The 14455-nt window shown below is 42.9% G+C and overlaps 1 protein-coding gene across 6 annotated transcripts in view; it reads right to left on the reverse strand.

The window, feature by feature from the left end:
- The window catches only part of HAAO (3-hydroxyanthranilate 3,4-dioxygenase), a 38525-nt gene extending 33299 nt beyond the window's left edge, over window positions 1-5226 (reverse strand). For 4 of the 6 annotated variants that reach the window (XR_014545859.1, XM_083605540.1, XM_083605538.1 and 1 more), the window contains exons 1-4: window positions 4958-5225; window positions 2768-2846; window positions 1040-1123; window positions 463-569 (exon numbers count right to left, since the gene is read on the reverse strand). Coding sequence is in view for 5 of the 6 variants with exons in the window: in XM_083605540.1 (XP_083461666.1) it covers window positions 463-569; window positions 1040-1123; window positions 2768-2846; window positions 4958-5040 (353 nt within the window). In the remaining variant the exon portion in view is untranslated. Of the gene's footprint in view, window positions 1-462; window positions 570-1039; window positions 1124-2767; window positions 2847-4957 lie in introns of all 6 variants that reach the window. The other 2 variants (XM_083605539.1, XM_083605537.1) reach the window with 1 other exon arrangement.
- Window positions 5227-14455: the final 9229 nt, after the last annotated feature.

A 14455-nucleotide genomic window follows, 5' to 3' on the forward strand; every position in this document is an offset into this window, starting at 1 on the left:
GAGGGTTCAATGTACAAGAAGGTGGTTTCTGCATGGGCTGTAGAAGGAAGTGAGGAGCAGGTGGGGCTCATCAACCTGGGAAGGTGACCCATCGAGGAGAAGGAATACTCTGATCCTAAACCTTTGTTGCCTTGTGGGATATGTTTGGGAGAAGAAAATGCTAAGGAGTAAACCCTACACAAACCCAGAGTGGAGGCCCTAAGACAGTTGGATGGCGCCTTGTACGCCTCCTTCTGGTAACTCCAGCAGCCAAACATGTTGCTCTACTTTCCTTTGGACCATATCAACTGGACAGCCAAGGGCCTCCATACACACTGCCCAGGTTTGTGCCCCGGAGAGGTTACATATTGCATAAGTACTGTATTTATACTACAGTATTTGTATGCCACTTTTTTGAACCAAAATTGTTCTCAAAGTTGCTCAAGGTAATAGAGTCAGAGTTTTAAGAAGATTATATTTCACCTGAGTCCATCGGTTTCAGTCTTTAATCTTTTTCTCTCAATAACCAGTCCCACAGTGTTTGCAAATCTCTGAGGGGAATGTGGTATCCTGGCTGGTAAGAGGAACATCTGCCCAGAAAAAAAGAAAGGAAGTGGAAACAGTTGCCATAGTTCATGACAGGAGTGGGGAACCTCAGGCGTGGGGGCCAAATCCTGCTCTATCTGGCCCTCAGAATTCCCCTCAGGCCATACACTGGCCTTGTTTCACCCCCTGAATGTTTTCTGGCTGGAACATGTCCTTGAACTCTGATAATACCTCTTGCTTGTCTGTATGGAGGATACAGAGGTTGTATCGGAGAAATGTTGGAGGGTATGCTATACACATGATAAGGGGAGGACTCCAGGAGCATCCAGAGCTCATTCTGTTTGCTTGTTTTTCTTTTCATGCAAACGTTCCTATAGCTGAAGAGGTAAGCCACAAGTCAATGGAAAATGTGGCTTGTTTCTTCAGCAGAGAGAACTATGACAAATACACCCTTGCTTTATGTGCATATTTCCCCCACCCATTTTCCATTAACCATTTACAAGCCTATGTTTACCTCTCCTTCTTTAATGTAGATATCCTTGTGTTTTCCATTCTCTATTATCTTCAGGCACATATCTCCTTCCAGCTGGTAGAACAACTACAGTGTAGGAGAGGGGAAAACTTAATTTAAAGTATGCATATCACAATGCCATATGTACAGTCTGCAAGGGATTCATGTATATTGCAGCGCCCGCACAATCAGTTTTGGAAAACTGAACTGTGGTTTTAAAAATTCAATATGAGGGAATATGCTGACATCTATTGGATACATGGAAAACTGCAAGCTACGAATGCTAAGATCAGGCATAGGCAAACTCGGCCCTCCAGATGTTTTGGGACTACGATTCCCACCATCCCTGACCACTGGTCCTGTTTGCTAGGGATGCTGGGAGTTGTAGTCCCAAAACATCTGGAGGGCCAAGTTTGCCTATGCCTGGGCTAAGATGCTCGCTTTAAAAAAAAAATAGCTTAATGATAACAGTCAAAGGCTTTTGCATAGTCAATGAAGCAGAAGTAGATGTCTTTCCGGAACTCTCTAGCTTTCTCCATAATCCAGCGCATGCTTGCAATTTGGTCTCTGGTTCCTCTGCCTCTTCTAAATCCAGCTTGCACTTCTGGGAGTTCTCGGTCCACATACTGCTTGAGCCTTCCTTGTAGAATTTTAAGCATAACCTTGCTAGCGTGTGAAATGAGTGAAATGAGTGCAATTGTGCGGTAGTTGGAGCATTCTTTGGCACTGCCCTTCTTTGGGATTGGGCAGTGACAAAGAATGGCAGTGCCAAAGAATGCTCCAACTACCGCAAATAGAAGGGGAAGAAATGGAGGCAGTAAGAGATTTTACTTTCTTGGGCTCCATGATCACTGCAGATGGTGACAGCAGTCACGAAATTAAAAGACGCCTGCTTCTTGGGAGAAAAGCAATGACAAACCTAGACAGCATCTTAAAAAGTAGAGACATCACCTTGCCAACAAAGGTCCGTATAGTTAAAGCTATGGTTTTCCCAGTAGTGATGTATGGAAGTGAGAGCTGGACCATAAAGAAGGCTGATCGCCGAAGAATTGATGCTTTTGAATTATGGTGCTGGAGGAGACTCTTGAGAGTCCCATGGACTGCAAGAAGATCAAACGTATCCATTCTTAAGGAAATCAGCCCTGAGTGCTCACTGGAAGGACAGATCGTGAAGCTGAGGCTCCAATACTTTGGCCACCTCATGAGAAGAGAAGACTCCCTGGAAAAGACACTGATGTTGGGAAAGATGGAGGGCACAAGGAGAAGGGGACGACAGAGGATGAGATGGTTGGATGGCGTTCTTGAAGCTACCAGCATGAGTTTGATCAAACTGTGGGAGGAAGTGGAGGACAGAAGTGCTTGGCGTGCTCTGGTCCATGGGGTCACGAAGAGTCGGACACGACTAAACGACTAAACAACAAAACAGTCCCCTACTCCTCTATCAGTCCCAGCCAGAGTAGCCAATGATCAAGCATGATGGAAGTAGTAGTCCAACAACATCTAGAGCAGTGTTTCCCAACCTTGTGCCTCCAGCTGTTTTTAAACTACACCTTCCATCATCCCTGACTAGCAAGACCAGTGGCAAGGGATGATGGGAATTGTAGTCCAAAAACAGCTGGAGGCACAAGGTTGGGAAACACTGATCTAGAGGGCATTGCGTCATAGATAGTGCAAGCCTACGTAAAGACATTGTACCCAAATCACTAAATGAAAGACTTCCCAGTGGGTTACCTCTTCTCCTTCTTCAATATGATAATCCTTCCTTTGGTTTGGCCCACCAACAAACATTACATTGAGCTGATAGTGGTGCCTGCAGGGTAATAAAAAAACCAATTTTTAACATAAACCTATGATAAGTTAAGGCATAAAAGGATAAAAGAGTAAAGACTCTTCAAACCAGCATTTTTGTATGCAACCTTGCCTATTTGCACAATTTTGCATGGCTGGCTTCCCTGATATAAAGCATATCCGCATGCTATTTTCATTGACAGGTGCACTTTTATGCAATTTACTTGGCCAACAAACTACACTGCAAAATTTGGAGAAGTTCAAATTTCAAAGGATGCTCGTGTATTGTTTCAAATAGTGTAAATTAGTGAGTTTCACCTCTACATGAGAAATGAATCAAATTTCTCCCACATTCCTGCTTTCTAACATTCAGAGAGGGAGCTTGCAAAAGAATGAATCTAGTGAGAGCTGAGTTGTACTTTGAAGTTTTCACCATCCCTCTCCCCAAGCACTGTGATTGGAAAGTGTTCAGTGAGACTTTAGCTCTGGGTTGGGAGATAGAGCTCTCAGTGAGCAAAGTCCAGCTTTCCAAACTGGCATCCACCTAATATGGTGTTTTGCAACAATGGGGTGGGGGTGGGGATGGGGTGGGGCAGGCAGCTAAGCTTAGACAGAGTTCCAAGCTCCAAACAGGCTCAAATCACTCCCAATTTACTCAGAGCAAGTCAGAGCAAGTTGGAGTGGCTTCAATTCGATTCAGATTCAAGCTGAATCATCCCAAATCTTCCTGAGTCAGTGGGATTCAGCTGAACTGGTTGCACAGCCCACCTCTGAGCTATCCTAAAATTGTTGTTGCACTTTGATTATGATATGTTATTCCCACCCTCTTGGTGCCTGGAAAACTCAACCATGTTTCACAGTTATATGACTTGCTTCTTCAAAGCCTGGAGTTCTTCTCAAAACGGCCTTGGTCCAGTATATCTAAAGGAGTGTCTCTCCCCGCCCCCCATCGTTCTACCCAGACACTGAGGTCCAGTGCTGAGGGCCTTCTGGTGGTTCCCTCACTGCGAGAAGCCAAGTTACGGAGAACCAGGCAGAGGGCCTTCTTGGTAGTGGCACCCGCCCTGTGGAACGCCCTCCCACCTGATGGCACAGACCACAACAACTACCAGACTTTTAGAAGACATCTGAAGGCAGCCCTGTTTAGGGAAACTTTTAATGTTTGATGCATTACTGTATTTTAATATTTTGTTGGAAGCTGCCCAGAGTGGCTGGGGAAGCCCAGCCAGATGGGCGGAGTATTATTATTAATAATAATAATAATAATAATAATAATAATAATAATAATAATTCTGAACCTGTGTTTTATTTCAAGGTGTGAAAAATATTATTTGTGGAGTGTTGTACACTCTTACAACCTGCTGTCCACAGGCATACAACAAGTTTATTATCAGTGCATCTGTGAATGCCACAAAGACTACAAAGCATGTTTAGAACCAAGAATTACTGTGTACTTAATGTTGACAGCTATGGCTTTAAATCTGCAAAACAGCCTTTAGGTTTGATTGCTTCTGTTTCGGCCAGACATTGAAGACCTTTGACAGACATATACAGTATTTCACTCAAGGACCATAGGGAGCTGCCTTGTACCGAATCAGACCACTCAGTAATGTCTATACCGACTGGAAGTCGTCCTCCAGGGTTTCAGACAGAGAAATCTCCCAGTGTTACCTGAAGATGCCAGGCGCTGCACCTGGAACTCTTGGTATGCAAAGCATTGCTGCTCTACTGAGCCGTGACTCTCCTCTCCTCTTCGATTTGCATAAGAATTGAAAAACAACATGTTGTTTTCAAACAACATAGAACAGCGAATTATAGAATCATAGAACCTTAGAGTTGGAAGGGACCCCACAGGTCATCTAGTCCAACCCCCTGCAATGCAGGAATCTCAGCTAAAGCATCCATGACACATGGCCACCCAACCTCTGCTTAAAAACCTCCAAGGAAGGAGAGTCCATCACCTCTTGTGGGAGTCTGTTCCACTGCCAAACAGCTCTTACTGTCAGAAGTTTTTCATGATGTTTAGTCAGAATCTCCTTTCTTGTAAGCTCTTGCCTTGAGTCCGACCCTCAAGAGCAGGAGAAAACTCTGCACATGTTCCATAAAAACAACAACACAAACCCATTAACTTACATGAGCTTATTGCATACTGGAGGCAAGAAGGCAGCTCTGTTTTCTTCTACCCATTTCTTTACGTTCACAAGCATCTTCTCCATGACTCTTGATAGCAAAGTGCGCCGGAGGAAGGAAATGAGTTTGCATAGCTCAATACATCATGCCAACTAAGTTTTGCACAACCTTCGTGAGCTGCTATACGTGGTTCTAAGCTACTTCGGAGCGGCAGTGTCTGCTCTGACTGTCCCCCCTTCTCAATAGAATGCCAGATCTCTCTACGTTCAATCTTCCAAAGGTCTCTTTGTTGAAGAAAGGGTATCTCGGTAGCTTAGCCAATGATCAACTTGTGGAGGGATAAAGTACACAGAAAGCTGCTTCCTTTTCAAAAGCTTGCACAGTCATGGCAAAATTGATGTGCCAGCCGTGTGTGTGTGTATTTTCTGAAGACTGCTCTGCAAATCGGTCCTGCTGAATCAGCCTGATAGTCCATTTGGCCCAACATCCCTTTCTCACAGTGGCCAACCTGATGCCTATGGGACGCTCAACAGCAGAACCCAAACTCAACAGCAATTTCCCCACTTGTGATCCCCAGCAATTGGAATTCAGAGGCACGCTGTCTCTGCCACTGGATGAAGAACATAGCCATGTTGTATTGTGCTTTTGCTAATTTTTGTTATGAGCCACCCAGAGTGGCTGGGGCAACCCAGTCATATGGGGGGGATATTATTATTATTATTAGTAGTAGTAGTAGTAGTAGTAGTAGTAGTAGTATTCACTGATAGCTTTTTATCACCCTCTTTGTCATCTATGCGTGATATGTGAGATTGAGCATCTATCCTATGTGTAACATACAAATGCAACAACACGGATGACAATTTTCAAAGTGCCACAGGACTCTTGTTATTTTCCTCTCCCCCCCCCCTATTTTTTCTTGATTAACTCTTTGGAACTTTTACACTGCCAAGGGAGATTGAATGCAAGCAAGTTGCAATGTTTTGTCGGGCCTAATAAAACTATGACCTGATTGTGGACTTATTATTTTTCTCAATACTCCTCCTTTTCGGTATGCGTGAGGGAGCAGAATTAAAAACACAAAACATACAACCAATTCCCCTTAATATATAAGGGAGAACAGGGGTGAGAAAGAAACTCAAGGATCCAGCACCATTTGGATTCTTTATAACCTGATCAATTTCCATCCCAACTGGTTGCTGGAATAGCTCAGTCTGCAGAGCATGAGACTCTTAATCTCGGGGATGTGGGTTTAAGCCCCACGTTGGGCAAAAGATTCCTGCATTGCAGAGGGTTGGACTAGATGATCCTCGAGGTCCCTTCCAACTCTATGAATCATGATAAGAACTTTATAGTTTATATGGTAACTCTGTAGCTACTATATTGGTTTGCTTCCTGCCTATCGCCTTTTCATTTTGTGCCAGGGTCTTTCAGTTCTATAAGCCTGAGAGTAGCAACTGTTTGGGTGGGCTTTTTTTATTATTGATCTGAAAGCCACTCTTGGCTTATTTTTATTGATCAGCAAGCCACTCTGTAAGCCTAAAGAGGAGCACAAAATGCTTTAAGTAAATAAACAATTGATTCTGGTGACTCTGCTGATGCCACAGTCCAAGGCCTTGCCCTCATTTGCCTGTACTGATGAGATAATGAATGAATGACTGGACTGCCTGGCAAGTGGACTCAAATCAATACTAAAAGATACTATTAATTATGATCAATCAGGCTTTCTACCAAACAGACATATGAAAACATTGACTTAATTGAATATTTGGAATTAAGACCTAGCAAAAAAGTAGCATTTATGCTAATAGACGCCGAAAAGGCCTTTGATAACCTATCTTGGGCCTTTCTGCAAAAAACTATAGAACAATCAGCTTTTGGAGAAAAATTCTGTAGAGGTGTCAAAGCAATATATAAAGAACAAGCCAGTTTAATAGTAAACAACACCAAGACCGATATTACAAAAATTGAGGACACCAGGCAGGGTTGTCTGCTTTCGCCCTTATTATTCATTTTAACTCTCAAAATTTTAAATTCAGAATGAAGAAATGAAGATGAAATAAAAGCGATTACACTTGGGGAAAAGATATTTAAAATCAAAGCGTTTGCGGATGCCATCATTTTAACGACTGAAGAACCAGAAACAAGTGTCCCAAAAGCAATAGAGAAAATTCTAGAATTTGGCTGTGTATCAGGATTTAAGATGAATATGACAAAGACAAAGTTAATGGTGAAAAACATGCAAGAGCAGGATTAAAAGGATCTACAGGAAAAGACAAAATTGCAAATTGTGAAAAAGGCAAGATATTTAGGTATAGAATTATCCACAAGAAATATCAATTTATTTGAAAATAATTATAATAAGGTTTGGAAAGAAATAAAAAAGGATTTTGAGACTTGGAGCAGGTTAAAATTCTCAATAGGAGGAAGAGTTTCCATAATTAAAATGAATGTCCTTCCCAAAATGCTCCATCTCTTTCAAACAATTCCCATAATATCTAGAGAAACATGTTTTGAGGAGCAGAGGAAAGATATGACAGCTAGCAGGGACTCAGCTATGCAGCTGCAAATGAAACTTTTTAAATGTGTTGTATGGTGCAATATTCAAATTTGACACTAGATGGCGAGAGTGAGCTATGCCGAATTTGATGCATTTTTCAAAACTTATTTTTTAAAAGCATTTTCACAGTGTTTTTAAAATGTGTGTAGATTCCACCCAGGGCTGGGGGCGCTATCCAGGTTTCTGCATTGCAGGGGGTTGGACTAGATGACTCTTGGGGTGCCTTCCAACTCTATAATGCTCTGATCCTATTCCTAAGGTGTAAGCTCCCCCACTGGGAGGGAAAATTAGGGTTTCAGGGAAGGAGGTGCTGCTCTGAGGGGAAATATCTGAGAAGGAAAAGACCTGTTTCTTAGGAAGACAGGTATCCTCTCATGTCAAGGAATGTGGGGGGCCTAGAACTGGGTGATTTGATCATTAGGGATAGAGATGACTATGAAAGCACCTTGTGAATTTATTCATCCATCTTTGAGCTGAGAAGCAAAACTGGCATAGTGGATAACTTGCCATGTTTACTTTTGTCAAGCACTGCAAGGAAGGGAAATGAAATTATTTCATCCTCTCTGTTTCAGCACTGGAATGTACATCTAGAAAGAGCAGCACACACACACACACACAGAGAGAGAGAGAGAGAGAGAGAGAGAGAGAGAGAGAGAGAGACCCATCCTCAGGCTTTTTCTTTTCTTTTCTTTTCTTTTCTTTTACTTTCTTTTCATTGCTTTGAGTACCGGTATATTTTTAAAATTGAAATTCTACTAAATAGGACTAATTTAGCTAGCTAGCCCTGGTGATCATCTAATGTTTATTGGATGGATTTTACCCCTAAATTGATTTTGAATTTATTGTTATTCACGTTTTGTACTGTATTTTATGCTGTTTTTGTTGCATCAATTAAGTGTTTTAAATTTGTTGTTTGCCGCCCTGAGCCCGGTTTTCTGAACCGGGAAGGGCTGGGTATAATAAAATTATTTTATTATTGTTATTATTATTATTATTATTAAATGCAGTGGACATGCAGAATATCGCCTGCCCAAACTGAGAGTTTCTCCTCAAGATTGTTTCATAAAATTTATACACTGCCTGATTGCTAAAATACCTCAGAGCGGTTTGCAAAAGACAAAACGGTAAACTCAAGATAAATTCACAACCCTACTTTAAAACATACGTAAGTTAAAATACTAAAGCTGTAAAATTATCTCAACTTTCTAAGCAACTAAACAGGAATGTTTTTAAGGAGGCTCCAGAAATGAGTACAGCAAATAATAATATTGGAGGGATGGGAAACTGTAGCCCTCAAGTGGTGTTGGGTTCCAGCTCCCATCATCCCTGAGCATTGCCCATGCTGGCTAGGACTAATGGGAGCTGGAGACCAACTAAATCTCGAAAGTTACAGGTTCCCATCTCTGCCTTTGGAAGCACTTGTTCCTATGACTTGCCCGCTTTCTGCAGTTCAGGCAACAGGTGGCGCTGTGACCACGTGCCTGGGTGGGGAAAACTCCCCAGGCAAAACACAGGGAGAAAGAAAGCAGTTTCTAAAAATAATAAGAGGCCTCTTGCCAAGCACTCACAATGTTTGTTCCTCAGAGTGAGAAACAATAGGCCCGCATTCCAGTGGCCAGGGGGAAAGCCAGAGCAATAAATGGAGGGATAGGATGGGTTTTGTGTGTGAGTGAGACCGATATCTTCCAAAGCCAAGATTTTGGAAGCAAACTGATTGCTGGGGTGCCATGTAAGATGACAAGAGACAGATGGAAAGTGTGCGATTGTGAATGACATTTTTATTTTGCTTCTCTGTGAGCTGAGCATTCTTCAGCAGGCCTGTTAGAATCAGCACTGGAAATGGAATCTCCGCCTCTAGGGAACAGTGGGTCAGCACTCAAACTTTCCCGCAATTTCATAATGTAAAGGATTTGATGGCCGCGTTCTGTGGCTGTAGCGCTTCCCGTGTGCTGGGAAAGTGTTTTAGGAGAATGTATTTTCCTCATAGCGATCAAGGAAGAAATTAATATGTGGCGCATGGATTTTTATTCTTCGATTGTGTTGCGCTGGAAAGAGTGAAGGCAGAACCGTCTTAAGCATATGTGGTGCCGGGGTGCAAAGAGCCACCCAGTGCCCCCTCCCCCAGGTTGCACAGACCCAGGCGCGCAGGAGGGTGGAGCCGGGTGGCCGCCTCAGCGTCTTGCTGGCTTGGTCACCCCCGAACCCACGGCGCAGAGCCGCCCGCGGCAGAAGAGCCTGTTGCAGTGCTCTGACCGATGGACGCCATCTTCCCCAGACTCAACTCTTGGGCCCCGGACTCTCAGCCTGGCACCCCTGAGAGCCCGGCGCCCGGGTGCCTTGCACCCCTAGTGCCTATGGGTAAGACGGCCCTGAGTGAAGGCCTGACAGACTGGACACTATCCACATAGTGTTCATAAAGAGATTTGAGATCGACTTGGAATACGTGCAAACGATGCCTGCCTTGCAGTATCAGCAGAGTCACTGGAATAAATTCTTTATTTACTTAAAGCAATTTATACTACTTTTTAGGCTTGCAGAGGGGCTTACAGGTCAATAATAAAATAAAACACCCATCCACATAGCATTGCACACCGATGGCATGTAGTGGATTCACACAAGGGGGGGAGAGGCAGAGAGTAGACCCCATCCAACAGTGTGCTGGGCACATGTGTAACTGCACACCAGTTACACATCCTGCCACTACTGCATGCACATCCTGTTGTTATCTGCAGATGAGTGTGAACTGCAATCCATATCTCAGTCATCTTCACTGCAAATGAGGTGTGCGTCCTCTTGGGCGTACAATGTTATCCTTGTTTCTTGAAAAATCTGTAATGCTGAGTTCATGGGGATTTTTGCTTCCAAGGCAGGGAATGCAGGGTTGCAGCCTTTAAAATGACCATTTTGCAGATTAAGGAACTGAGGCTTTAATCTTTCAACGACATTAAAAGTGATTCTTACTCCAGTCAGATTAGTCACTGCGTCAGGGAAAATGAGGATTGCAGCTCAGAAGTCTCTAATCTGTCCTTGGCTTGAATAGTAGCTACAGAATATCACAATGGGGGAGAGGAGGCTCAAAAAGTAATATAAGTTTTGTGTGTGAAAGAGAGTGCATCATTTTTCTAAATTCACCAGCTAGTGAAATACAAAAATCAAGTTTTGCACCAGTTGCTGATGGCCTCGGGAGATAAAGGCAGGTGGGCACTGGGAAGGTAAACAAGAGAAGAAAACCAAGCTCTTGTGGGAAGTCTTTTGGATTCATCGAACCCTTTGAAGAGAAGTGAATGGAATCCATATAAACACAACATCGATTCCAGTCAGATACAGCACAGCATAAGAATTTCCATGCAAAAGGTTTGTTAAAAAAGGAAGGTTTTAAAAGGTGCTGACAAGACAACAGAAGCAATGCCTGTCTGATATATGCAAAAGGAGGGACTTTCAGTGGGTAGATCAATCCACACTAAAAGCCTGATTCCTATATAATATGGAATAAACTTCCTGATCAGATTTTTTATCCTGTGAACTGCCCTGAGACCTATGGGTATAGGGCTGTATACAAATTTAATTAACCATAATAATAATAACACCTGCAAAATGCCCTCTCATAAGAGCACTGTGACTGGTTGGGTATAGAAGAGGTGCTGTGATGTTTCAGGTATCCTGGTCCCAAACTATTTAGGGCATTGTTCACAAATATCAGCACTTTGAACTTAGCCTATTAGGTAGTTGGCAGCCAGTGCACCTGAGGCAGAAAATCCCACAAGCATCTCTCCCTGGAAGTAAAGATACAGTAACAAAAAATCAAATATTTGCAGCATTTCAGTCAGGCAGAATCCGCTGACTGATTTTTCCTCCAAGGAGAAATCCCAGCACACTTAAAACTCAAAAATGGAATGCGTACTATGAGCACTTTAGAAGAATAGGGAATAATAATAATAATAATAATAATAATAATAATAATAATATCTTTTATTATCCATACCCCAGCCACTCTGGGTGGCTTCTAGCATAATAAAAGCATACCCAAAGCAAAACGTCAAACATTAAAAACTTTCTGATACTGGACTGCCTTTAGATGTCTTCCAAAGGTTTGAATTGTGCTCGGAAATGTACTGGCAGTAAATGTAGACCTTTTAGAAATGGTGTCGAATGTGATTGATTCATTGGTTGATGAAGGCAAAGCGGTGGAGAAACTCTGCCCTCTGGGCCCTGTTTGTGCCATGAGGCCATTTTTGCTAAGCTGTGCCCATGTGCCCCATACCTGGCATAATAAGTTGTCAGATGCAGGGCAGGTAAGGATGTGGCAAAGCAGAGTTTGCAGTCGAGGGCGTAGAAGTAGTATTGCAAAGGCTTTCCCTCAAAACAGCTCTACCTCAGAACATCCAAACATTGCAAGCTAGAAATCTTCCACGGTGTTTTCTTCTATGCTCTTGGCAACTGCGCCCTCTGCAAGAGGCCCAGTTCGTTTGCCAACGCTGGGCTGGAATATGCGCACACAGACCATCCTTGGAAGCTAATTTTGCATAGATGATCTAACTGTGTTCCATCTCCAGCGTTTATGATTTCCTAAAATTGCAGCTGCCAGAAAGAGAAACTGGCTGCAACCTTTCAGAAATAATCGTCGCATGTGAAAAGAGTTCTGTGTTGCCGTTGACTAAATGGTAGGTTGGGGCTGTGGGTTTTATTATAATGCCATGCCTCTTCCCTTTCCCTACCATAGTCACGAAAGTTTGCATAGCCAAAGGGGAGCCCAGCATGATGCTTGAGAACCATCTGCAGCAGCGGAGAGGGAAACTGTCGGAATGTTTTTATTCCTCTGGTCAGAGATCAGATCACAGTTTCCGCCCCAGTTTTTATTTATTCAGAAATATAAGTGGCACACGATGGGTTGCCGTGTGTGTGTGTGTGTGTGTGTGTGTGTGTGTGTGTGTCCCTCCTGTCAATTCACAAGCATCAATTCTGCGGCGTGTCTCAGACATTCATATTTCCATCAGTATGGAAATACCAGGAAGGTCAGCAAGTCGCACCCTGACCCTTCTCTGGGCAAACTGAAAGCGAATAAAAGCAAGGACTCCATTATGCAACAGCTCAGTGTTTCTCCAGGGCAGATTCCTTGCTGAACTTACAGAAGGAAGGTTGACTCCAAAGTCATCATAGGTCAGGAATGAGCACATGGATTGATAATATGGACACATAAGCTACATATGAACGAATTGCATGGCGACGCAAAATAAGAATGGATAAATATGAAGAAATCTGGAACGAATATTTAAGCGATAAGGCGGATAGTGGTGGGAAGAAGGGGGGGGAGAAAGAGGTGGAAAAATATTGTTTAAAAAGGTGTAGTTGTATTCAATTCAATTCAGTTCAGTGTATTCAAATCTGAATTGACAAATTGTGTTATTATTATTATGGTTTTTGTTGTATGTGCCTTTTGCGGTTGATGTTTGTAGCGAAAAAATGATTAAGCAAATTTTAAAAAAAGAAAAGAAAAGAACCTGTGACCTTTCAGATGTTGTTGGATTAAAGCTTTCATCATCCCTCGTCATAGGCTATGCTGGTTGAGAATGATGGGAGTTAAGAATGTTGTCCAATTCTGGCACTCACTAAAAGAGATATTACTGGACTTTTAAAATGCATCAGGGTTGAAGGTGAACTTTTCAAAATCCTCTATGTTATGCTTAAATGTTACTCTGCAAGAGCAAAATTACCTAAGCAGAACATTCAAAATGGAAACCTGCCCAGGTTGTTTCAAGTACCTGGGAGTCATTATCACAAATGAACTGAGACAACTCAAAAAGCCTAACTTTGATCCTTTAATGGGGCAGCTTAGGAAGGATTTACATCGCCAGTGTGAGCTGAATCTTACCTAGCAGCGTAGAATAGCCGCAGTGAAGGTGGCGCTTCTACCTAAGCTCCTCTTTCTTTTTCAGGTTTTACCTGTCTAGCTTGAGAAGGATGTTCTTCATAAATGGCGAAAACCTTAGACTGCTTTCATTAATGGAAATAACAGATGAAGGGTTGGGGATAATGGGGGTTTGGGGATCCCCAGACTTTCATCATTATTGTGATGCCTGCCTGCTTAAGAAAGCCGTTCAATTTTATAAGAGGGAATGAAAATGTAGACTGGTCTCCACTGAACCTGAAAAACCTTATGAAACTGAAACACTACAGGGCATTGCTCAGTTCAAACGAAAGGAACTAAACAATCCATTCTACATTATTACTCTGAAGACTTGGAAGAAATGCTTGGGGTTTGGGCCAGTGGCAGAAGAAGTCTCTCTGGCACCCAGTGCAGAGTGCCAGGGGGCCGGGCGAACCATCCATAAGGACGGGGCGAACTGCCCACAGGAGCGGAGCAAGCTGCCTGGTTGCGCACGCAGAGGTTCATGGAAAAAAGAGACACATTCATTAGAAGAAGAAGAAGAAGAAGAAGAAGAAGAAGAAGAAGAAGAAGAAGAAGAGTAGTAGTAGTAGTAGTAGTAGTAGTTTGGATTTGATATCCCACTTTATTACTACCCGAAGGAGTCTCAAAGCGGCTAACAATCTCTTTTCCCTTCCTCCCCCACAACAAACACTCTGTGAGGTGAGTGGGGCTGAGAGACTTCAAAGAAGTGTGACTAGCCCAAGGTCACCCAGCAGCTGCATGTGGAGGAGCGGAGACGCGAACCCAGTTCACCAGATTACGAGTCCACCGCTTTTAACCAGTACACCACACTGGCTCCACCCCATTAGTGTTTGGTACCCATTTGCAGTGCATACTGTGGTTCACATGGGAGCAGTAAGCCTCAGAAATCATTATGTTACTGAAACAGTTATGGTCACAACCCTCTTAGCATGAATCTCCAGCTATTGTCTGTTTTATCCCCATTTTAATTGTGCTTTATACAGTTGACAATGGATGTATTGTTTTACTTACTGAAATATTATATGCTTTCTATATA

Source organism: Podarcis filfolensis (genome assembly GCF_964270895.1).
Source record: "Podarcis filfolensis genome assembly, chromosome: 3".
NCBI lineage: Eukaryota > Metazoa > Chordata > Lepidosauria > Squamata > Lacertidae > Podarcis > Podarcis filfolensis.